At 43.3% G+C, this 24,481-nt stretch overlaps 1 protein-coding gene across 5 annotated transcripts in view; it reads right to left on the bottom strand.

Annotated features, from left to right (window-relative positions):
* ATL2 (atlastin GTPase 2) overlaps window positions 1-22,595 on the bottom strand; it is a 45,224-nt gene extending 22,629 nt beyond the window's left edge. The window contains exons 1-2 of one of the 5 annotated variants that reach the window (XM_057396903.1): window positions 22,451-22,595; window positions 3,232-3,509 (exon numbers count right to left, since the gene is read on the bottom strand). In XM_057396903.1, coding sequence (XP_057252886.1) covers window positions 3,232-3,509; window positions 22,451-22,580 — 408 coding nt within the window. In that variant the 5' untranslated portion in view covers window positions 22,581-22,595. Of the gene's footprint in view, window positions 1-3,231; window positions 3,510-19,865; window positions 20,023-22,450 lie in introns of those variants that run through there. The other 4 variants (XM_057396905.1, XM_057396904.1, XM_057396906.1 and 1 more) reach the window with 4 other exon arrangements.
* Between the last annotated feature and the right edge of the window lie 1,886 nt (window positions 22,596-24,481).

Raw genomic sequence — 24,481 nt, 5'->3', positions numbered from 1 at the left:
CTGCAGTACTGGGTCCAGCTCTGGGGCCCCACAACATAATCTTCCAGTGCCTAAAGGGGGCCTACAAGAAATCTGCAGGACTTTTTACAAGGGCATGTACAGACAGGACAAGGGGGAATGGGCTTTAAACTGACAGAGGGGAGATTTAGATATTAGGTAAAAAAGTCTTTACTATGAGGGTGGTGAGGCAGTGGCACAGGTTGCCCAGAGAAGTTGTGGCTGCCACATCCCTGGCAGTGCTCAAGGCCAGGCTGGATGGGGCTTTGAGCAACTTGGTCTAGTGGAAGGTGTCCCTGCCTGTGACAGGGGGAGCTGGCACTAGATCAGTGTTAAGGTCCCTTCCAACCGAAACCATTCTATGATTCTATGAAATTACTCTTATTTCTAAGAATTCAGACCAAAAGCAGACAAATGTTTTGAGAAGTCCCTCAATAAGCACCAGGGTATCACCACATTTGATTTCACATGTGATTTGTCACAGGAGACTTTGGTGTCTTAACAAGCACAACATTAGCTGAAGCTGCTCCATCTGCGGACGATGCACTTAAGCCTGTCTTGACCGACCTTTGCATCAGTCTGAAGCACTCCTAGCTTGTTACCTCCATTTTTCCTTAGTTAAAACTCAGTATCTTAACAGCCTCCATCCATCAAGCTGGCTGGAGAGATAGTGAAGAGATGGGAGGAAATAAAAAAAAAAAAGACAACTTTGTTCTTTCAAGAAATCAAGCTAGAAGTTGCACTACAATTTTGTATCAGTCACCTAAAAGATAACCTATCTAAATATATTCCACACTAAAAAAAGGACCAATGCAGTTTTATTTGCACAGTGCCATTAGTGTTCACTGCACCCTGCCGATTAATACAAGCTAAGAAGGTCATATCCTGGTAAAAATGATTTAAATCTAAATTTCCTTGTGTTACTGCACCCAACTCTTAATAAGGCTTAAACTGCAACAAAGATCACAGGATACTTGCAGCAGCTTGCTGAGTACACACTGCTGCTGGTTTGTGGCAGATCATTCTGTTCCCTTTCAAATGAGAAATCATATCACCAAGTATCAGTGCTTGAAATGAGATACCCACCTCCCTGAAGCTAGTGACCAATCTCAGATGTGCTGAAATCCTACCTGCAACCTCAGCTGGCACAAGTGAGATTTTTGGTTTAAAACAAGAAAATGGGATTATGAAGTATCTTGGCAAGTTTTTCATCATGTGTCTTAAGATCCACAGGGGAGGATATTCCAAAATTGCTTGATTAATGTACAAACTGAACGCAGCTGCTTGAGTATTTTGTGCAGGATCTACTATTTAGTTCACAGAACTTACAGATCTGTAATTAAGCCTGAAGATGAAGTGGTGTGGTCAGACTAAAGAGTACTATAAAACTATACCAAGGCCTCCCCTCCTGTACTGAAACTTGCATAAGAATAGAGGATGACATCTGATACACCTCAGCAGTGCTCAAAAGAGGAGTTGCACTTCTCTCATCCCCAATTCCCAGTTTGCAGCGGCTCTGATGCTTTTCAAACTTTCCCTAAGCCAGCTTCCTGTCACTGAGCTGGCAGGAAAACAATTCAGCAAAGTGCAGCGTCTTCTAATGCATCATTGAGTTGGACCAGCTCAGCTAAAGGCCTGCAAGCATTACAGCTTCAGAATGCAAATGCCTGGCCAGAAGCAGCACATGAAGAGGAAGACCTCTCTGGTTTTGTAAGAGACAGTTGTTACAGTAGATGACCAAGTCTGCCTTTATCTTCAGTTTAAGTGAAACATGGTATTTTGATAGACACCTATAAAAAACTGAAAAAAGTGACTGCAAAATAAAGGGAACAGAGACATGTTATTGTACAAGGCTGAAACAGTGTTTCAATCCATTTTGCTTTATGAACTTTTGTTTTATTTCACAATCTGAAAGTTACAGTATTTACTTAAATCCCACCCCTTCTATTTTTGGAAGAAACTAGCACTACCTCTACCCAGCCACCATCTAGCTCAAATTGCTATACTTCTTGGGAGTTCAATTTTGCTATTTGTCTGTGGGGTTTTGAGTTTTGGTGTTTTTTCTGTTTTAGTATGAACAGGTATCAGTGAGGGTTCACATACACACACACACACAAAAGGCCACCCACTGAACAGCTATAGCAATGAAACATTTAATCCTCCCTAGGTTAGAGTCTTAAGAAGTGGGGAACAACAGCTTGCTACTCTGTATTACTCCTACCATATTTTCAATGTCTGTCTTAGAGAGCTCCTGGCAAATCAGTGAGAAGAATTCAATAGAAGGCACTACTGGGAGTGAGAGAAAGGAAGTCTTCACTTGCCAACTACCAGCAGCTTCTTTGCAATATTCCCATATTTCCTGTAACCGCAGGGTTCATCTTGAATTCTCCTCAAGCCAGCTAGCCCAAAGGTAAAATAGATGCAGTCACGGTTAGTTTCTGCTACCATGAATTCCAACTCCAAAGGACAGTGATCAAGAAAAGGGTAAGTTCTGGGGATTTTTAAGAGTTTCTAAAAGCAACAAAGCACTGAACTGTCAATATTTGTGATGCAGATTAAAAAAAAACCCACACCACAACCTGCAACAGACAGATGTGCATGTCCACAAGAAGCCCTACCCCACCTTCTCCATATCAGCCAGGAGTTTGAAGTACAGTAGACGCAAGACAACACCAGCCAAAAACTACAAGCTAAAAGAAGTTAAATTTTGGATCAGGCATTCATTCATTAAGTAATGACTTAAAAGGATTTTTAAAATTCCTGGATTATGTTCAGAGACACATTCCAAGCAGCAAACAGGAGACTTCCTCTGTTTTGCCATACCTCAGATTTAAGCAGATATAGTCCTCCTATTACTCCTACTACTTCTTTTTGCAGCACATTAGCTAGCACTACAATATGATTTCACGTGATCAGGTCAAAGCGAGATTCCACCAACTTAGATGAATCCTTCCCCAAAGCTCAGCTACAAGGCCACAAAGCTTCTTCATTAAAGTTCTCATGCCCACTTACATTGGGACATAAGTTCCCTTGATAACTGCAGGAAAAACTATCTTAAAAAGCTGTCACTTAAATATACTTCTTCACAGAGTAGGAACAAAGCAGCTGGCTTTGCCCACCCCCCAGTAAGAAAAAATTGACTTGCTAGATTTGTGCTCAAGTCAACAAATACAAACATAAGTGACTAAAATACCAAACTACTTTTCTCCTGCAGGGAGAATCCAAATTACTCACCCTGTTATACATGTATCTAAGCATGAAGTCCAGCAGAAAAGATTTTCCTTTGCGGAAAGCTCCTGCTACAGACACAACTACTATGTTAAGATCTTTGATGTGTTCCTGAAGCAAGATTTTTTCCAATGCTGCTTCATCTAATTCAAAGTTATGGTCATCTTCATGAGCAAGAACAATCTGTATGGGGCGCGGCTTATCCAAATCCACCTCATCATCAGAGTCTGGCAGGGCATCCGAGTCGGGTAGGGCATCCTCCTCTTCTTCCTCATAATGCTTACCTGCAAATTGACAGGTTACAACACATTAGTAAGCCAGAGTTTAGGGCACTAGACATTTCTTTGAAGTGAAGCCTTGAGCTGGGCCTTCATTCCCAGCAGCAAGAGGGATATTCTTGGGAATGCCCATGAGATAAACAGCAGTATAGACTACATTTCAGATCTTCTGCATTCTTTATGTTTTAACAAATCACAAAAAGATGACTGGTTTTCAGCATTGAAACTCAAGTATAACTTCCATTAAAAATCAAATATCCAAAGAGGACCAAAAAAGACCACTTTTAGATCACCTTCTTATACTATTGTAAGGGAAATAAAAAAAAAGGATGCTTTCTGACAGTTTTGCTTGCCAGCACCTACAAGCAAGACCAGTGATCTAGTATTTAACCCCAGGATTACATAAACCAGCAGATGACTAAACTCCTCTCTAATTCCAACACATTACACCTGTTTCAATTCTGATCACAGCAGAGACTTCAGAGTGCCTATTCAGTCCTTGCCCGAGGATAAACTCCTGAGCATGTGCAAGACCTAACACTTCTGGCATAACAAAAAACATTTAAGTAGTTCCTGGCTTCATATTCTTCTTTAATAATACACAGTATTATTAAATCTTTCTCAATAACAAGTACTAACTCTTTCAAAAAAGAGTTAATAGAATATTTTATGCACAATTTAAGAATCAATACTCTTTCAGGATCAACCAGTAGCCAAAAGAACTGTAACTCAGATGAGATTTAAGTTACTAATGAACGATAAATTAAGGTAACACAGCCCTTCAGACATACAGCACAATAGGAGAATTACCCTATTCTCCTAAACTCCAGAATTCAGGAGTTACTGGGATAGCAGCCTAAAAGAACACCAAACAAAATGACCTGTCCGAGATGAAGTTTCCTCTTACTTAAGTACCACAACACTGAAGTTTGTCCCACAGTAGAAACAAACTCTGCCACTGGCCTGATTCGGTATTTCCTACCATGCATCTGGAAGCTGTTTAGTACTTGCAAAATTACCCCTAACTCCAGATATACATTTTGACATATTTAATCAGAACCCACCATGCACAAATCTGAAGGAGGCACCTTCCTAGCAGTTATTTCTCTGGGAACATCAGTGTATGAACTTAAGTATGCTGGATTGCTAGTAAGGATTGCATTTTCAAGCACTGCTTTAATGAAGACAAAGAAGCAGCCATCTCCAGTTACCTGATCCATTGCACACAGGTAAGTTACATGGTCTCATGCTTCCTGTGGAAGCAGCCCCAAAGCAGTGTTCTCTTGCAGGATGCCTCGTAAGGCATCATGGAACACACCGCTGCTTAATTTATTCATGGCAGAGACCCTGCCAATACCCACAGGACCTGCCAAGTCATTCCTGCCAGACTTTGCATCCTAGATACTATCATCGGCAAAAGACTTACAAACAGTGCTCGAACACAACATTTTCTGCATGTAATGAGCTATTTGAGTTATTACCATGAACCTGAAAAACGGGAAACTCCAGGGTCACCACATTACCAAAGTGGCTGTCTCTTTAGCTGGTTCTGACAACATTTCCCTTCATTGCAGATCAGAGAGGACATTTCCATTTCTAAGCATTAAATCTGTGCTGCCTCATAGGCCTGTGGCACTAAATCTTTTATATATATATGTGTGTATATAGTTTGAATCTATTAAGCTAGTGCAGTACTTGGTTTGAACAGGAAGTAAACCTGAATGCTTAAACCCTAGGCAGCCAGAAGTGAACACCAACATTATCCAAGTGGATGTGCGAAACAGCCCCTAGCATCACCCTAACTCAAACTGGTTGACAAAGAAGCCCCAAAAATTCAGCCCTGACAACTGGAAGGAGTAGCTTTAAAAAGAAAAGCTGTCTACAGGACACCAAACTAAAATTACACCGACACAACACTGGTCACCACTGCAGAAGAAAAACTCTCACCTTTGGCCTAAAGCTTTTGTATTCCCAGATATTAAACAAGCCCTCCTTTCTGAAAGAGTTTACAAAACAGGTTTTGCCCCATATAAGTAGCATCCTTGGTATGCCAGAAAACTTGGGAGGATGGCCAAGGTGAGGTACGAAGATTTGACAGTCAGAAAGAAAGCCTTCAGCATCACAGCCTAGAAACACAAAGGGAATAATTCTATTGATAAAAGCATTAAGATTTTATAGCTCCAAGAAGAGACACCTGTGTTTTAGCAAACAGATATTCACCCAATGTATCAAAGCCTCTGCTCCTATATAATCCCCAGGCAACAAATTTAACTTGATTACTTAAAACAGCCTTATATCTTTTTATTTAAATGCGTACTTCAGCTGCAGTAATGTATCAATTTTGTGAACTCAGGTGAACTGTAAAATAGTCTGAAGCAACAGCTGCAACGTCTTTTCATTCACCTGGAGCTTGACATTAACCATCTTTTCCTACTTGGAAGTTATAAGAACCTTAGCAGACCTCAAAGTGCAAGATGCAGCAGCATTCCTCTGCCAGCACAGAGCATAGCCACCCAAAGCTTCTTCAAGCCAAGAAGATTCCTCAGCAAACAAGTAGATTGGTCTTCTATCAATAGTTATTTCTAAACAAGTAAATTCTCCCTATCACAAACAGACAGTACTATCAAAAGCTTGCACACAATGTGTCTGTTAAAGCTCACAACATCTTGTTAAGAGTATTCTGCACCACCAGAAGTCAGCTCAGACAGAACAGATTCATCTTAGTCCCTAGTTAATTACTATTAGATTTCACTTACCAGTAGAAATAATAAAAATCAAGGCCAGAGCATCAAGTTGGGTTTTTTGGCTGGTTTGGAATGGTTTCTTGCAGGTTTTTTATTGGTTTTATTTGTTGACTAGCCAGCCTAAAACGTCCCAACCTACCTACAGAAAAGATCATCATTGCCATGAATCAAGCACTTTAGAGGGTGGAGAACTACAGTGTTGACAGCCCTGAAGGAAACTTGACCCATCCAGAAGAGCTGGTTTGATAACTTCATGCCCGAGTTGCAGAAAACACCTTTCCCTTCAAGAGATCTGAACTACTTAGCAATTACCAGGACAGACATTGCACAAGTATATTAACTGTAGAACAAGTGTTACTGCTCATCCCAGGAGCACAGTCAGCGTATGCTAACCTGTCACATGCTCCTAAGCAGATGTCAACCTTTTTGGTCCCCTATACCACCTTCTGGCTGCTTACCCTGTTACTCTGGCTAGTCACCCTCAGGCAGCACTGGAGCCCTTCAGAAGCCTTTCTAGAAAGCTTCAGAATCCTGTACACAAGGATCACATTCTATTTCCAAGAACTAATTTCCCATCAGTCTCTCAAAACAGCAGTCAGGGCAAGAAATCCCACTTCACAGTCCACTTATCTGCAATGGCTGCAGAAGCATTGCAACAAGTCCTGTAAGTAATTCATAAAATAAGCAAGTTGATAGCACTGTCAAGTCAGCCCAGGAATTAATGAAATTCACAACCTGAAGCCCTACTCCTTATTTTCCCCAGCTGCCCCAGATAGTCATAGCATACTACTTGAAATTCAACATTTAAGTGGAATGTCCTAGGGCCCAGTCTAGGAACCACAAACTGCTCTATGTTTTTGCAATAGTCCAGTCCCAGCAAATCCACTATAGGAATGGCTGAGGACTAACTTTAGAAGAGGTGGCATTCACAGAATGACTATCCCTACACTGGAGTATTTCTAGCCAACTGGAAAGTAGGTTTGGACTTGAAAAGATCGTGACAGCCTTCCTGTATAGGTCTCCATGATATGCATTCAGTAATGCTACAGATGCAACCAAATCAACAGACTTTCATTGGTTTTGGCCTTTTTCTTTTTTTTTGTTTGTTTTCTTATAGTATCTCAACACTTTGAAAAGACCAGTTCCATTCCAGTAATGGGGTTATGGACACAGCACATCCACGTCATACAATGGCTATTTCAGAAGCATGGCTGATGGCTTCTTGCACTGCATGCAGAACAGCAAGGAAACACTGACTCCTGCAAGACTACTAAAGACGGGCTGGTATTAACTCACAGGGTTGGTCTCAATGCTGCTGAAAATTCCCAAATGCACAGAAGACTAGACCTCAGGCTTTTAGTACATAACAGAAAAGCTTTCACCCAACAAAGCATACGGCAGCAGAGCTTGTAGCACAGTGCTGCAGACCCAGAAAGCCACAGCTACGTTTTTCTTTTTCCAAGATGTTCATCTGACCTTTGAAGCTTCTGTACTACTGAGCTGACATACTCCAGACTACAGTCAGATCCACGACTCTGGCTGGAGCTAATGCAAGATCATCATTAATTGGATTTGCCATCCATTCCGGCCTGTTACTATGACCATTCACTAATTATTCCCTACTTCACTTTGGCTTCTTCCAAACTGAATCATTCAATTAGATCACATGAGCTAATGAACAGTTCTAACTATGCATAATTACCTCCTAACCCAGGTTAAGCAGGCTGGGAGACACAAGAGAAACAATACCATAGAGCAAGACACAGAAGCAGACAGACTTGAATGGAAACAAATACAGTCAAGAAAAGATACTACCACCCAGTTTCCCTGTAAGCTCTTCACTACACTCAGCAATAACTATAGCAGGACTACTACTGACACTCATCAGCCAAGTATCAAGAACAAGCACCATTTGTTGAAATGCTAAGCCAGATTTTGAGAACAGTAACTTCTTGTGTATGTACAGAGTATTCCAACTGAACTCAACTAAATAACCCATTTCTTAAAGTATGAAGTGAAATGAAAAGCTAATTCCTGCTTCCCTTAAGTACACAGCTAGCAGCTGATGACCTATTTGTCCTGCAGTGTATGAACAGTCAGCTCAACCTGCATGCTATGAAAATAAGAGACAGCATACTTTAAATGTGAATTCCTCCCTTTAAGCACATTAATTAAAGTACCAAGACAGTTACCTTAAGTTTCAACCCAAATACAACTTGAGCTCTTTAACTCATCATTCACATTCTTTCATGATGAAAGTACATGCTAATTGCTAAACTCTGTTGGTTTTAGATACAGTACAGGTACAATACAAGCACTGAATGACTAGTAATTTTTTTTCTAGACGGGGTTGGACACAGACAACTGTAGACAGATGAGGCAAACATTAAATAAATTTAAATTCCATTTATCTTTTAGTGGCTAAAGACCTGGACTATGAATGAAGTCTAAAGGAGCTACTTTCATTAATATAGACAGCTTTCATCAGTACTCCTTCCATTTGCTCCATCACAAGGAGTTACAAAGCCTTCACTCTGTACATCTTCAAGCTGATAGTCTTAATACCTTGCTGGTACAGAAACCTGCACTCTGCTAGAAGTCCAACTTTAAGTCAAAACTGCCAGTACCCCTAGATACTTCAGCTCTCACCATTCCTGGACTCTTTCCCTGGTGCTCTACAGACATCACATGCTTGCATCCATACAAAAGCAATCCAAGTCTCCCGCTCATAGTTCAGTACAGATGCACGATAGGTTCTCTCCCACATACCTGAATGGTAAAGCGAGCTGAAGTGGGCTACGCTAACCTCAAACCATCTGGTGTGAAATCTTGTTCTACATCCATGGCCTGAGGGAGTTCACAGCTTGAATCAAAAGCTTAAAATAAGTTAGCATGAGGAAACTGCTGCACTACATTCAAATGTAATGCATTCTATCAGAGCTTCACCCAGGAAGTTTTCTTGTGAGAGAAAGGAGACAAAATGCTTAAATGTTTCTTGTTCTGGTGTAGTGAACCGAGGAGAGTGTGGGCATGTGTGAACCGAGTTCCAGAGCGTAGGAAAAAAAAAAAAAAAAGGTTAACCTTCAAACCTTATTTGGTAAGGTAAAAATTCTGGCACATCTAATGGAAAAAAAAAGAAAAATCACTAGATTTAAGTCACAAAGTTGTCCTCCCCTTTCTCCAGCAGCCCTGCTCCACGCAATAAACTCACAGCAAGGTCTACACTAAAGCTATGGAGCTACCACAGACGGTAACACACCACTGCTTTCCTATTGCTGACCAGCAAATGCTACCAAGTAGCTCATTTTAAGGCCAGAAATAATTAAATGTTTTGAATATTTTGACTATAAATAGGACTGATGAGCTAAGTTCCAAAGACTTGTTTGGATATCCAGTAAGACTGACAAAGGAGTAGAAGAGAAGACACATTTAACTCTCTCTGTTCCTTCAGGGCGATGGGATGCTAAGGGACAGATCTAGAGCTGTTATATAAACTGTGAACAGAAGCAAAAAGTACCCAAAGCTACAATTTTGCCAGAGAAGGGGAAAAAGGAGATATTCTGATGACCTAGATACCTATGAAGCGTCATAACTAATCAAACAATAGGCCTGTCAACTCCTAAGTGCTTTAAAATGCTTCTCTGTTGAATTGTCTGCAGGAGCAGACAGCTCTCCCCTGTGCAAAATGCTGGTAAGCTAGCATTTTGCATTCTCCACTGAAGGGGATAGAAAAGCTAGAGGGAGACTTCAGTATAAAAAGAGAGGTGCAGCAAAGAAGTCAACCCTCAAATTCAGCTATTTTCAGCAAATGCATACAAGTAACAGAATACCACTAAGCACAGATTAAGACAGAAGTAGAAAAAACCCTGACACAACCTAGTAAGCAACAACAAAAAAATGTATATAAGGATTGCTTATATAAATATATATTTATATATATAAATATATATAAAAGGATTCTGAAAACACATCTTGAACTTAGTAGCAAAGATGTTTCTTCACAGCTACAAGGAAAAACTCGAAGGGTAAGGATAGTCACAAAGCATGCTTCTTATCCTTCTTCCACTCTGCCTGAAACTCACTGCTATTATTAGCACACTCACTGAAGGACCTAACAGGATCTCTACCCACAGTAAGGTTTACCAGTATTTTTCCAGCCCCCTCAAAGAATGCTGCTTTAGAATGCTAAGACTAAGGCAGATGAAATCACTAAAAGGCCTCTTCCTCACCTTTTCTCCCCTTTCTTACCCATCCTCCCAGTTTTTTGAGGACGGAAATGAGAACACACGGGATCTGACAATGCCTTAGTTCACCACAGACTCTGGAAATGGCAAGTGAAAGCTCTTTGTGACCACTGCAGGCCACACAGATTTAAACTAGGCAGACTTCTGCTTGTATTTCAGAGTGATTGTATTTAAGGTTGCTGCTCACCCAGAATGATTCAGTCGGTATTTTCTAATTGGTCTAGCCCATAACCATATTTTACATACCTTGTATGTATTCCTCATCTCAGCAGCCAGTAATTTAAACAACGACCAGCTAACCCAAACCAATATTTTGAGTAAGAAGGATAAGGAGGAAAGAATATGGCAAGAGATGCCAACTGCAATTACCCCATATTTGAACTTCACATTTGCAGCCAGATTAAGTTTAGTCACGCATCTGCATCTGTACCATGGCCATAGAGGAGCTCAGCAGCAAGTAAAACAAGTACTTTTGCTGTACAAGGAGGTATGCCGAAGGGCCATTTTTCATACTCATTTCCAGGATAAACAAGCTGTCAGTCAGGAACACCAACAGGTTTACGGAAACAGAGCAAGCCAAAGAGGCTTTACTTTTTGATCAAATCATGCTTCTAAGATTCTGAAGTTTCTAAGCAAAATGATCTTTTAGCCCAACCTCCAATTTACACTCAGCTTTCCACCTCTCAAGTTCTGCAGCTAAGGGAGCCTCCCATCCAGCTTTTCCAGCACTGAACCCCATAATTCTGCTTTAATAATAAGTTCTACAATTCATTTCAAAGAATAAAGGGCAGTACAGGGAGAGACTGTGTTTGCTTTAGGAAACTGCCTTCTCAAGATCACATAGCTAGCAAAACTGATAGAGTAACTACCTTCAGACACCTTCATGGAGTATTTCAATTCTTCCTCCCTCTCCCTTCTCAACTATACTTCACTTAGTACTCACTAACACACCCACTAGATGAAAGGGAAGTATGACCAAGGGAAACACAACCTTAACCAACACAATTAATGCTGAGATCAACTGTGAATCTAGACAGGAAAAAAGCCCCACCAAGTCACCTTTAGGGATAATTGAAGCTGGGGAAATCACATTTTGTATGCGTTCATTTTATCTCCAATGGAAGAAGATATTTTTCTCACACAGCTACAACAGAAGTAGCTTTCATTACAGTCCCTGCTGCTACGAACATAGGGAAAGAGGCCTGGGCTGTCATATCACCCACAATAATCGATACAGCACCTAACTAATGTTCATATACTTCAGAGCGCCACCTACTCCCCACAACTCCCAAGTCTCTACCAAACATCACTGGTGTTGCTGCACAAAAGTCATTAGCTAAGGCAACAGCTCAAAGTACATTTATTCTGCCAACAGGATGCTGAAGGTAGCTACCTCCTCCTCTCCCATGTTGCCTCTCTAAGCCTGTTTCACCAGTAAAGTGAAGCCTTAGCCACCCACTTACACAAGAGCTCTCCCACTCTTTCCCATTTCCAGTACCACGCAGTACCACACTGCCTTTCCTGCTAATTTTACCACATATCCAATGCTGCTGAAAGTTAACTAAATAAACCAAACCATCAGAAACAACAATCCAGTATGAACAGTTTTCTGCAAACTGTATCACCTCAATAACAGTCCAATGAGCACCTGAGCTGAATCAAAAAAGCAGAGTCTCACAGCTTCACGTGTGGGGCACAGGGTCAGCTCAGCTGTACTTCTGAACAGGACTGGTGCCCTCTGTGTTGGCACCATTGTTCTAGGTCCAGGCACCAACTTATCTTGAGCAAACAGAAGGTGATGTGCTGTGCAATTTACAGCCTCTGAAACAGTTGCACCAGCAGAATTGAAAGGGAGGCACAAGCTGCTTGACTGGGTGCTGGTGCCAGGATAGTTCAGCTTTGCAACTACAGCCCAGTTAAGCTGGAAAATTTCTCCAGACTCTCAGAACTCACAAGTACAGTTAAGAAGCATGTTCCTGTGGAGACTGACTTAGTGATATGTGATAACACTGCAAAGATGGGTGGACAACTGGGCTGTAACTGGATCTGACTGGGTGTTGCCAAGGATTTGTCTAGATCTGAAAGAGTTCAGTTTAGGCTAGGCTAGCCAACACATTTGTTAACCTTCACTTAACAGCAAGGTTTCCTTCCTTTCCAAATAGGAGTTAGCACTAGTTTCAGTTTTGTCAGCAACAGCCTAGAATGCATAGCTAGTGGGAACACCTTAAGCTTGGCATAGTCCTTCCTGCACTAAAGGAGTATTCCCTTGAATGTTCCTACTAAATATACTGTAACTGCCAAGAGCTGTTTCTTCTAATCTACTCTTCAGTAGAATTTTGAGTTCAAAAATAACCAGCTAAGTTGTCTCAAGGATGCTGTAAAACACTTACACTTTAGCAGCTCAGTTCCACGCAGCACGCACCTTCATTATCAGTTCAAAGGGCTTAAGACTTACCTAAGCTTCTTTAACATCATTCACAACACTTGTTACCACAAAACCTCAGCCACTGCTGCAAAACAAGGGTCTTAACAGCAGCAGCAGGTCTGACACAGCCTTTTTCTGGACAGCAAATGCTATTACATGTACACTAATGGCTGCTGGCCAGTTAAGCCTAGTTATGAGTATAGTAACGAGGGTCAAAAACAGAGAGTAACTCCAGAGGTAAGGCAAAACAGACTGTCCTCCTGAAAGGAGAAAATGCAGAAGGGGAGCTGGTTACCACTTCTCTTTACATCACGTTCTCAAATTAGTCTGAATACAACTAGCCAATCTAACTGCTTGTCTACAGGACAGCACACCATAACATATGCTGAGATTATAAATGGGTTAATATCCATCTTTCACTTGGATGGAGAGCAAAGAGGGAAATACAACTGTCTGAAGATACATGTTTAACACTCCCCTCCAACCAGTCCTGGTAAATCATATTTATTGTCTCCATCCTGAGGATCCATGAAATCTTTCCTTAGAGCATATGGAGGTCAAACACTGGGAAAATAAGTCCAGGTTTTAGAAGGTGAACCCAAAGAGAGATAATGCGCTGCTGTTTAAAGCTCACAAAAACTTAATCTAGTCAGTTCTAACGCACTACAGAAATAAGTGAACAGTTTAGACTACAGAATAGCTCAGTTTGATATTTGATTAATGAAACAGTAATATGTCTGCAACACCAAGTACTTAAACAGAGACTCTAAGAATAACAGTCTATCACAAGCCAACTTCCAACCTCTTTAAAAGCACCAGACTGCATTTTGAGGGTCTTCTCAAACAGGCAGAATTCCTGGTAGCTTCTGAAGGTTCCACAAGTATTTAATCACATCTGCTATATTAGTGTGGATAATGTGTTTGGTTTTCCATTGAAAAAAATAAGCTTAAAAGTAGAAGCTGCATTTCTTAATGCCCCCTATCACCATTATTATGTTTTGAAGGATATTTTACCTTTTAAATCTCAGAGCATAACATGTGATAAGTTTTCAGTATCTACCCATTTCTACAGTACTATCAGCTCTCTAAAATACCCTAGTTCTGGGCCCCAGCCCCTGAAAGCATTACTAACTGCACTCTTCCAAACAACCTCTGTACCAAGAAGTCTGACATACTAGCACTCAGAAAGATTTCCTTTTAAGTATTTCATACTGCATTCCTTTCCTTATCCTCATGACAAGCTTAAAACTTCGTTGCTTGGAAGATAAGTGATAACTGCCTTGAGGGCAGCTTTTAAGGCCATGTTCAGAATCACACTTTTGTTGTTAACAAGAACAATTCCTTACTATTAGTTCAGAATTACAAAGTATTTAAGAAATTATTTCTCTTGAAAACAAGATAATTTGTTTTAAGAAAATGATTTGTTTACATCAAGAACCTTAATTTTCTACAGCAGTCATTTCCACTACCACTCTATATCTTTAATACATTAAAGGAAGCCAAGCTTCTGCCTCAATGCTTAGCAGTTCATGCACTTCGAGTTTCCTCCCCTGAAACCAGTGCTGTGACGATTTCTACATTAGGCACAGGACTGACAGATGGCATCTTTCATTTCCCAATTGCTTATGGTTCCCCAAGTAGATCACGCTACACAGACCAAGATAAAAGAAGAGCCACAAGAAAAAGCCAGAAGACCCTTTATTACATTTACCCGAAGAGCTGAAAACACAGAAGGGGTTGAGGAAGACAAAGGAATATGACACAACATGCAAGTAGTAATATCATAAGATTATGCTTATAGAGACACTTAAAATAACTGCACTTATTCTTCCACTCAGCAATACCACCCTGTTAGAGAAGATAAGAGGCGAGAACAACTTTTCCAAGGACACAAACATACAAGAAGTAGTCCTAACACATCAGTACAAGCAGTTGACACATGTTCTCCAACAGGTTTCTGTAACTTAAAAAACAAACCAACAAACCTTGTTGTCCTGGAATCTTTATACAACACATTGTATAAACGATTCTCAAAAGACACTTCGAATATTTTACTGAGACCAGTAAGATCCTCAAAATTCAACATGACTATCTCTAAAGCGAAGGAAGAAAACATATTACTTGACACTAACTACAGACTGGAACCTGATTCTGATCTCTCTTGAGCAACAGCTACATAAGAGCAAATTAAATTCTACTCTCAAATATCCATTTACTAGAAATTACATTCTACACTTCATGTCTGTAATGTGTACAAGATCTTATTAGCTCAAGCCTTCAACTTCACCACCTTCCACGGTTTCACTTCTATTCCAGTCTTAAGAGAAATCTGCCAAGACTTGCAGCAGCACAAACCCCACCTTGCCACACAAAATCACTGGTATGCGAGGCTGAAAATACAATCAGTCTTTCACTCATTGTCTGCACTGAAAAATAAAGCTGAAATACACCTAGAACAAGGAAAAACATATTAGATTGGACATCTCCCCTTCTAGCAAAAGCATATCAGAATATCCCTCATACCATACACAAGCCATAAATAGAGGCCCAGTAACCCAGCTGTAAACTGAGTCCCTTCCCAAAAGGCACTTTGTGCAATCTTACAGCTTTGACAGCTCTCTTGCCTATTCCTCTGGGATACAGAAGAGCAGGGCAATTCTTTTAAAAGAAGATAGTCCTTCACAAATCATTTCTGCAAAGACCCAAATGGACTTCTCTTTCACATTATGTTTGATTTCCTATTAGAAATTATTATATTTGATTTCCTATTAGAAATGGACTTCTCTTTCACACTATATTAGATCTGCTCATAAGTTCAGCACGCTGACATCAAACAGGAATTCCAATACCCAGATTACCTGTGTTCACTCAGGTAACCTCTGTCAGACTGCCTTGGATGCTGTATGGTTTAGTAACGCCATCTTTGGTGTCAAGCATTCTGCTTTCAATTTCTCCAACCTTAAAGAGGAGCCAGTCACTAACCATTATAAATTTAGCAAAGCTATTTTTTCTGTTTAGTTAATGGGAAAGGGACAAGAGTTACTTAGCTTCACATATCACACTGAGCACAAGGATCTACTTTTCTCACACTAGAAAGAGATACAAACTAGTCTTGTTACTTCAAGGAGTAACGTCCCCATGGAGCAGCCAGAATTCTCAGCGACAGGACTCCAGGCAAACTAACTAGATAGCTCTAGGATATATAAGCACATGAACAACCTGCTATGGAGGCAATTCATTAAGTGAATTTACCAGCTATGGCACTATAATGGCATCAGTACACTCCCTCCCAAGCACAAAGGGGGAGGGTAAGCTCCTTGATTTGCTGCAGAGCAGGAATTCCAGTTAAACACCTAACAGGTAGTCACTTGCCTAACATTAATTTATACCTTAGATCATCTCCCAGTAATTCATTTGTACAGCTACAGAATACAATGGATGCTACCTTCAAGTCTTAAGAGATACATTCAGTCAAGTAAGAATTAACAGTGGGGGAGGCAAAACAAATCTTGCAATTCCTCAGATTTCATTCCAGGTTTTTTAAGTGGGCAGATGATCAACTTCCAAAATTTAAATGCCTTTAGAGTTCTTCATATTGCACGCATTCAAAAAGCACATTCAGCAAGTACATGAAATCTTGCTTTCCTGGAAATGAACGTTACAGAAAATTTGTTAATTTAGTTCAGAAATAAACAGAATTTAAAGGTCAGACAAGTTGGTTACCAATGTTCTCATAACAGCAGTCCCTATTACACATTCATTTGCTGCTAGAAGTTACTTGATTATAATCCTTGACTTAATAGATATCACTCATTTCATATCAGTCATTTCTTTGCAGGTAACTGAAGTATCAGACAATCTGAGGGATGTTTTCAGAGATATTTCAAACTTGCTCATCTGTTTGTTCTGGTGTTTCAGACACAAACACCATCCCCACAAATGTATTCATGTAAATCAACTCCCCAAAAATCAGCTATAGGAGGCAGTATTGATTTTAAGAACAACCTGCCAAAAACCCAGGGAAGTTACCTCCATCCTTCCTCCAGGACATCCCAAGAATGCTGAAAATGTTTTGAGAAAGAGACCCAGTCATTCCCCAGTTAAGAGTAAAGTCTTAAGGACCAATGTATACAAGTACTTCTGAAAACTTTCAGTTGATTACAAACAACAAATACAGCAGCCCTGCCTACACAGAAGCTTAGAAAATATTTCTGTGCCTTTTTCACCTTAGACAGTTGCCATTAAAGACAAAACCTTAAAACAGTAATGACTGGTATATTAAGCTTGGGAAGTTAATGCAGGATTTAGCAAGAAGCTGGAAAATGCACTCAAACTGGCAACTTGCAGAACTCACTGTAAGTGCATTTTGCAGCAACAATAAAGACAAGGAAACAATTTAACCTGATTTTAAAGTTTAAAACTTCCCATTCAAAGACTGCCATGCCAGGATATCAAAAATCATCCGAAGGACATGGCCTGTTCATGATTGCAGTGCAGTAACAAAAGCAACTTCAGGTCTAACTTTTCTACATAAGGTGAAGTTTAGTGAAACTTGGCAGTACTCCTCATGAATGTCCTTGGAACAGTTAGAAACGTCTACAGACTATGCTAAGATGTACAACAGTCAACTGACAACAAAGTTAAAGCTAGTTTCACCACAGTGCTGAAGCGAAACCTGAGATGCAGCTTGCGCTGGAGATGAACAACACTGCAGTTCAGTATCAAAACATGAACAACACAGAATTTAATTTACATGTATTTCCATCTGCTTATTACATCTGTTTTTACAGTTGGGCAAAACAAAGTCAGAGAGGATGCAATACCACCATCAGGAGATAAGTGCTCTATCACACCAGAGGAAAATCCCCAGCCCTCCTCTCCTCCAACAGACCCGCTCTTATCCAATCTAGCCAGCTTGAGGTAACGTCCTTATTTGTATTAGGACAAGGGAAAACAATTCCTCATCTATTACAATATCTCACCCCAGTGGTACGTTATAATATATTCAGTAAGCAAACACTAATTGCTGATATTTAAGCAAAACAGACACTGCAGTTAGCGTGAAGTGCCTGAGATGTATCAGCACTCCTCCAAGACCTAGCTCAAGCACTCCTGTGCACCCAACATGAACAAGAGCTACTCGGCCACCTAAACTAGGAGAGACTAGTTTTTAAAGAGATGCTTTTCTGAGAGTTGAAGTAAAACTGTTCTGCACTAGGACTATTTCAGAAATGTCTTTAAATTACAGGCAGAAGATGAAAAGGAAAGAATACAGCCTTCCTCAATCCCACTCCCTGCTTTCAGAAGAATTGTAGCTGAAATGCCACAGAGCTATTGCTATTATTTGAGGAGGAACTGTAACACCATTAGTGGCTTTAGGAAAAGCTAGAACATAACAGCTGTTAAGCAACACCTAGTAATGGTACAGGAGGAGTTATAGACCTCTCCTGTTACATTTTGTGTAACTATTCCAATCTACAACTCTGCTTTATTTCATTGTACAGAAAGCTCTTCTGCAAGCAGGCACAGATCATCCATAGCTGTACATGCAAACCCTATCAAATCAGTTGTTCCATGCCTTTAGTACACAAGTAACTTAAGAGACATGCACACATTTCTACCACTAATGATGACACAGCTACCTTAAAAGCCATTTATTACTGGTGTGCTGGTGCTTTTATGACCCAAAGAAAGTTATACAACCATCTAATGCTTGGAGATGACTGAAGTACATAGTGGTGAAATACAGAGAACCATCAAAGAAAATTCAGCAGTGCTGGCTTTGGAGACGAGAAACCGGTATCCAAGCAGTAAAGGAGTACATCTTGTCCTCAATGTCAATCTCTGGACTCTTAAATTATTAAAATCTTAAAACTGCCAAACACAAGCATTTCCACATGCTCGGAAGTGTTGCCTTTTCCTGCCTATAAAAAAAGTCAGTAGAGTCACCACTCCACACCTGACAGTTTACAGCATGGTTAGATTTCCCAGTCTAGCTGGCTTACAAATGAAGCCATTGAAACCAATAGTGGCACATGGCAACTGTTCGATTTTGTTTAATCATGCCCAGTCCAATCACTCTGCTTCCAAACTGAGAGTTATACAACAAAGATGTTAAAACAGTTCAGTGTTCTAGTGCAGCGCTAAGAACCTCACACAATCAACTTAGCTTTCAAGTCAGTACAATCCCCACAGCTACCAGTCCTCAAGCAGGGTACGGCAGAGGAAGAGTTACAAGCTCTTAGATTTTAAGCTATTCTTGGAAAAATAAGCGTAATAATAATTAAAAAAGAATACTGCGCAGACTCCGGCACATCCGAGACTAAACACCGAGCCAGAGACACGTCCCGTCACCACCGGAGGATGCATTACAAGCAAGAACGGCACTGACAGTGGAGCGCACCAGGTCCATACGGGGGTAGGGCCAACACGATCAGCCACCTCCTTTCCCGAGCTGCCCGGTGCTGCTCCCTTCGAAGGGAGACTCGGCTCCGGAGCCCTCCAGGCTGCTTCGCTCCGGCCCCACTAGTGCCAGCCCAGTGCCCCGTTGCCCGGGGAGCCCCGGGCGCATTCGGGCCCTCACCCCCCGCCTCCTCACGTCATGTACACACGGGCGGCAGGGCCACGCCGCAGCGGGGAATAAGGTCACCGACGGCCGGGCCGCGCTCCGGTACGTGCCGCCGTGGGCACAGCGGGAGGCCCTGGCGGCGGAGAGCGAGCAGGGTGACCCCGCACCGGGAGCCGCCGCGCCGGCTTCCCCCGCCGCCCCTCTCAGAGCCAGACGTGGGGGCTGGCGGCCGCCCCCGCCATTTTGAGGAGAGGGGGGCAGAGAGGGGTGGGGGGAAGGAAGACCCCGGGGCCTCCCCCGGCGCCGCCCGCCGCAGGGCCCGCGGGGGAGCTCCACGCGTCCCGCGGGCAGCCCCGCCACCGCCCCGGGGGTACGCGTTACCTGCCGGTGCGGGCCGTTGGCGGGCCGGGCCCGCGCGCCGCGCCGCGTCCCTTTCCGCCATCTTGTCCGGGTTTAAAATTAACTCGCTGTGACGTCAGAGCTCCGCCGAGAGACCTTTATCGCCCGCCGGCGGTGGCGCGGGCAGAGGCGGGTCCTAGCGCCGCCGGCCGCCCGCCCAGGGAGGGGCGGGGCATGGCATGCGCCTTCACAGCCCCGGTGAGGGCTGCGTCCCCTCTGCCGCTGAGGCGGTGCTGTGCGGGCTCCCACCGCCGGGCAGCGGGGAAGGGAGGGAAGAGGCGAAGTCCTACGCGCTGTGGGACGAAGTGTCCTCTGTGGTAGAGACATACGCACCCGCCCGCCCTCACCACCACCACCAGCACCAGCCGGCGCTTACTGCCCGGGCCAGCCCCCAGGCTGACGGGAGGGGTGCTCCCCTCACGGCCCTGCTGCACCCCACCTCAGATGCGGAGCATTGAGTGAGGGGCCTTAGGAGCAGCAGAGTGATAGGGATGGAAATGCCATGCCCCCAGCTGCACAAAACGCCTTCAGGGTGAGAGTCCCGTCAGGGTATTCCTCACGCTGCGCTGCCCTTTTCCACCTCTGTTGGGCCAGAGGACAGCATGTCCATGGGGACAGCCAGGAAAGTGACCCGAGCACTCTCTGCTTCTGGCAGGAACACCAGCTCCTCGCTCTTGAGTGCTTGCTGCTGCTGCTGCTGCTGCATTTGGGCTAGAAACACACAAGAGGACAGCTCTGAATCAGAACAAGCCACACAAGTTTCCAAGGGACCAAACATTCCTGCTTGTTTCTGGGTTTTGTGAGAGCCTCGTTCCCCTAACCCAATGCTGACATTACTGCGTGCATTTGGAAGGCCAACTATTAAAGCTAACTGCCTTTACTGCACAAAGGTTTTAGGTCTGTGAGGTTTCGTGTTGCTAAAGGTTATGCAAACCTCGACAATCAAATTGATCGGTGTGACCTTGTTCCTGGTTACAACAACATATTTGGCTGATAAATCAGCATGTGAAGTGAGCAACAGCATTGCAAAACCTCATCTCACTGTGGTAATGCTTTCTGTAGAAACCATTTGCCTAAAAGGTTTGAGCTGCGCTAACTTATTTAGTCCTGGAGATGCAACTTTTGAATGACAACAATCCAAAAACAACCTGAGTTGGGTTCCGAGGTGGAGGAAAAGCTTCTGAGCAAAAAAAAAGCAACAGGCTGCCCTGGCACCTGGAAGTGTTTCCCAACCAAACCTTCTTCAAACCCTCTTTTCAGTCCTTTACTACTGAAGTAGCACATAAGGGTCATCCTAACGCTGGTGTCTGTTACACTTGTTTCTATGCTCACAGTGGCACTCCTTGCCTCAAGAGAGTTTAATGCCTAAAAGACATTAAAATGTCTAAAAGATGCTGTAATCGCAGCTAATACATTCAATTCTAGTTATGGCCCCTGTGTCAATAAAAGATGCAATGCTGTAAAACTGTCAATAACTATTTTCTAGATTTACACCCTCATAGATGGAATCAGGATTCAGCCCCTTTTTACAGAAGTATTGGTATGAATGAAAGGAAAAAAAGCGTTGCCATTGGCCTTTTGCAGTTTAATACTCTCTCTACTTATTTGGATAAAATGAGTGTTCCATTGCCTGTCCTTCTAACCTTATGCCAAGCCAAGAGGAAAACCTTTCCTGACATCAGAAAGAAGGCAGAGCACACTCTACATATAGAGGTATTTCAGGGATACACAGGAAATCAGGCAAACATCTTCAAGTAAAAGTGCACTGAAAGCCAAAAACTGTTAACTGATAGACTTCAGCTTCAGCAACTCAGTAAGAAACTTTAAAAATGGGGGAAGAAATACTAAAGAAGTTTTCCAGCTCTGTTGTTAGCAAACAGCCTTGTTTCTGAGCAAGTCTGGAACAGTTTACATGGAGGAGAGTTTGAAATAGTGCATATACAGACAGATTTCTGCTCCATGCAACAGGATTTGCTGCTACTGTAACGTGAGAACAGAAGTCAAGAACTTGGAGGTCAGAAAGCTCAATCTAAATTCTGTCCTTTCACATCTGCAGGAAGGAAGGAGACATTGAGTACTGCATTCAGGTCTGGGGCTCCCAACATAAGGACATGGACCTGTTGGAGTAAGTCCATGAAGATGCTCCAAGGGCTGGAGCACCTCTCCTGTAAAGGCAAGTTAAGGGAGTTGGACTTGTTCAACCTGGAGAAGTCTCCAGGGAGACCTAAGAGCAGCTTCCAGTACCTAAAGGTGCCAAGTTTAGACACAGCCCCAAGGCAGGATCTTCTCAGCCACTCTGCTGGGAGAGTTGTCCTCTTCCACAGCCAGAAGGCAAGTCGATCCACCACAGTTTCTCCTGCCCTTCAAGACAGCATGGAATGGGACAAGACAGTTCCTGACCCTTGCCGGCAGAGGCATCCACTGGACACTAGAAAAGGCTGGATTAGATGCAGGTTCCTTATGCCTTCCTGTATAAAATGCTTCTGTGTCCCTGTCAGCTGTCCTGTGCAATGCTGCTGGGTTTAAGGCGACCAACATGATGACAAATCTCTAAGTCAGACACCCACCTGAAGCATGCTGAACACCACTCCTGGGCTGGGGAACAGAGCAGTCTTCCATTCTGAAGGGCTGAGGGTCCTGGGATGAGCTGGAGAGGTCTCTATTGGCAGTACAGCACTTACCAATGTCTTTCCTCATTTGCTTCAGTCCAACCTAGTGACAAGGTGTGTCTCAATCTTCCCCGTAGGCTACACAGTGCTGCATTCCTCTGGGAGCTGAGGACAGACAGTAATGAGATAAAGGTGGTTCTTCTGGCAGCCCCCCACTCTCTCCAGCAATAAGGTGCCTCCCGCCTCTTGGCTGCAGTCCCTAGGGCCACACAAGGCTTCCCAAGGGAGAAGAATGGGGATACTAGGAGTCGTCAGCCCTTCAGTGGTGAACCAGTGCTAGCACTGGGAGCAGCCAGTGCAGATGGTGGTCAGCAGCCCTCCCACCAGACACCAGATGCAGGGAGCTGCATCACTTGGGCAAGCCTGAGATTTCTTAACAGTCTTCCAGTGGGAAATCTGCCTGGATGTCAGGCTTGCACCCAGAGACAAACATGTGCCCCCTTCCCCAATTTGAAAAAGCCCTACAAGGCAACTTGTCTTACTTTTCTCTGAGAAGCACCCAGGCTGCAGAACCACAGCCCTACTGCTCATGAATTCACCTCGTCACAGCTTCCCACCTCTTCCAGCTGGAACCCTCCTCCCCTCTGCACTGTGCCAGCAAGCTTGGAGGCTGTGCTGCCCACCAAGCTCCTGCCCTCTCTGCAGCTGGATCCTCCTGTTGACTCCCTCTTCCCAGCACCAATCCCTGCCCACATGCAGGAACATGCTGCTTGGTCCTGCCTGGGCTGGCTGATGTTTGCCTCACCACCTTTGCAAGGATCTCAGCCCCACGAACAAGCAAGCTGGGTTTTCTATGAAATTTTCTGATATCCACTATTCCCCAAGAGCATCTCCCTCAGATTCAGGGGTGCTTTCCTCTGTCACACAGGTAATCTAAAAGTTGCTGTGCATCACAAACTTGTAGCTACCTCTGCGTGTTTGCATGACCTGGAGCTTGACCAAGAAAAGCCAAGGTGGGCCTCAGCATGGATCCAAAGCTGGCTCTCCTGCAGGCTTCCCTGCATAGAGCACCAGGGAAGCAGAGAGGCTGTTTGAGAAGGAAGGCAAAAGAACAATTTACCAAATCTCTTGAACCTGCAGCTGTCCCACATGCCGAGATGCCTTTTTAGCTGGCAGCAGCCCCTTGCATACCACTCATTTATAGCAAGCCGAGTGGGAGACACATCCCATTCTCCCCTGGTGATGACTCAAAGCTGCTCCTCTGGGGAGGGAGGAGGAAATAATGCTGAATTTTAGCTGTTGTCAGAGCAGCTCAGAGTGTGTTGCTAGGCACCAGCTGCAGGAATCACCTGCAAGTGCTTTCACAGGAGGGGTTGGGCCCGAGTGCCAAATACCTTTGAAATGGGCATAATCCATTCTCAGCCTGAAGGAGCTATTGCACAATCTTCCCAGGGCTAAGGGTTTAAATCAAGGGACTGTGGCACTGCCAGGGAAAGAGCACTGGGCAGACTCTGGAACCAGGAGCCATGCTTGCCTGTGTTAGGGGAGCTCTCTGGAGGTCCCACAGGTGTGAATGGAAGCCTTCTCCTTCATCCTCCTCTGTTTTCCCTTATCAGAGAGATTGAAGTCTTCAAAGGATTAAATGGCTAAGTGGTTTTCATCTGCTCCTGGGAATGAAGCTCTGTAGCCACCTGAAGCTTTCGTTTGCAAGCATTTGTTCAAATGGACTCCTATCCTTGGGGTGTGTATAAATAGTGCAATTTCCATCTCACTGCTATGTAAGAGCACAACAAGATGCCCCTGCATTTAAAGCCCGGGCTAGATATCGACTCCAGTAGAGGCTGCAGTTCTGCTTCAAGTGCCAATACACCTGAGAGCTCTGGGGCTGCCCCACTGCAGAGATGGATCTGTCTACAGCCAACATGCTGCCTCCAGCCTCACCTGGAAGACATATCTGTCTGTCTGCTGCCTGCTCTGTGGTGATTTTTG

This window comes from Pezoporus wallicus, unplaced genomic scaffold (assembly GCF_028554395.1).
Source record: "Pezoporus wallicus isolate ANWC-B61680 ecotype Strahan unplaced genomic scaffold, APGP_CSIRO_Pwel_v1 contig_7265, whole genome shotgun sequence".
In the NCBI taxonomy this organism is placed as follows: Eukaryota; Metazoa; Chordata; class Aves; order Psittaciformes; family Psittacidae; genus Pezoporus; species Pezoporus wallicus.
This window is presented reverse-complemented; position numbering and strand designations above follow the sequence as displayed.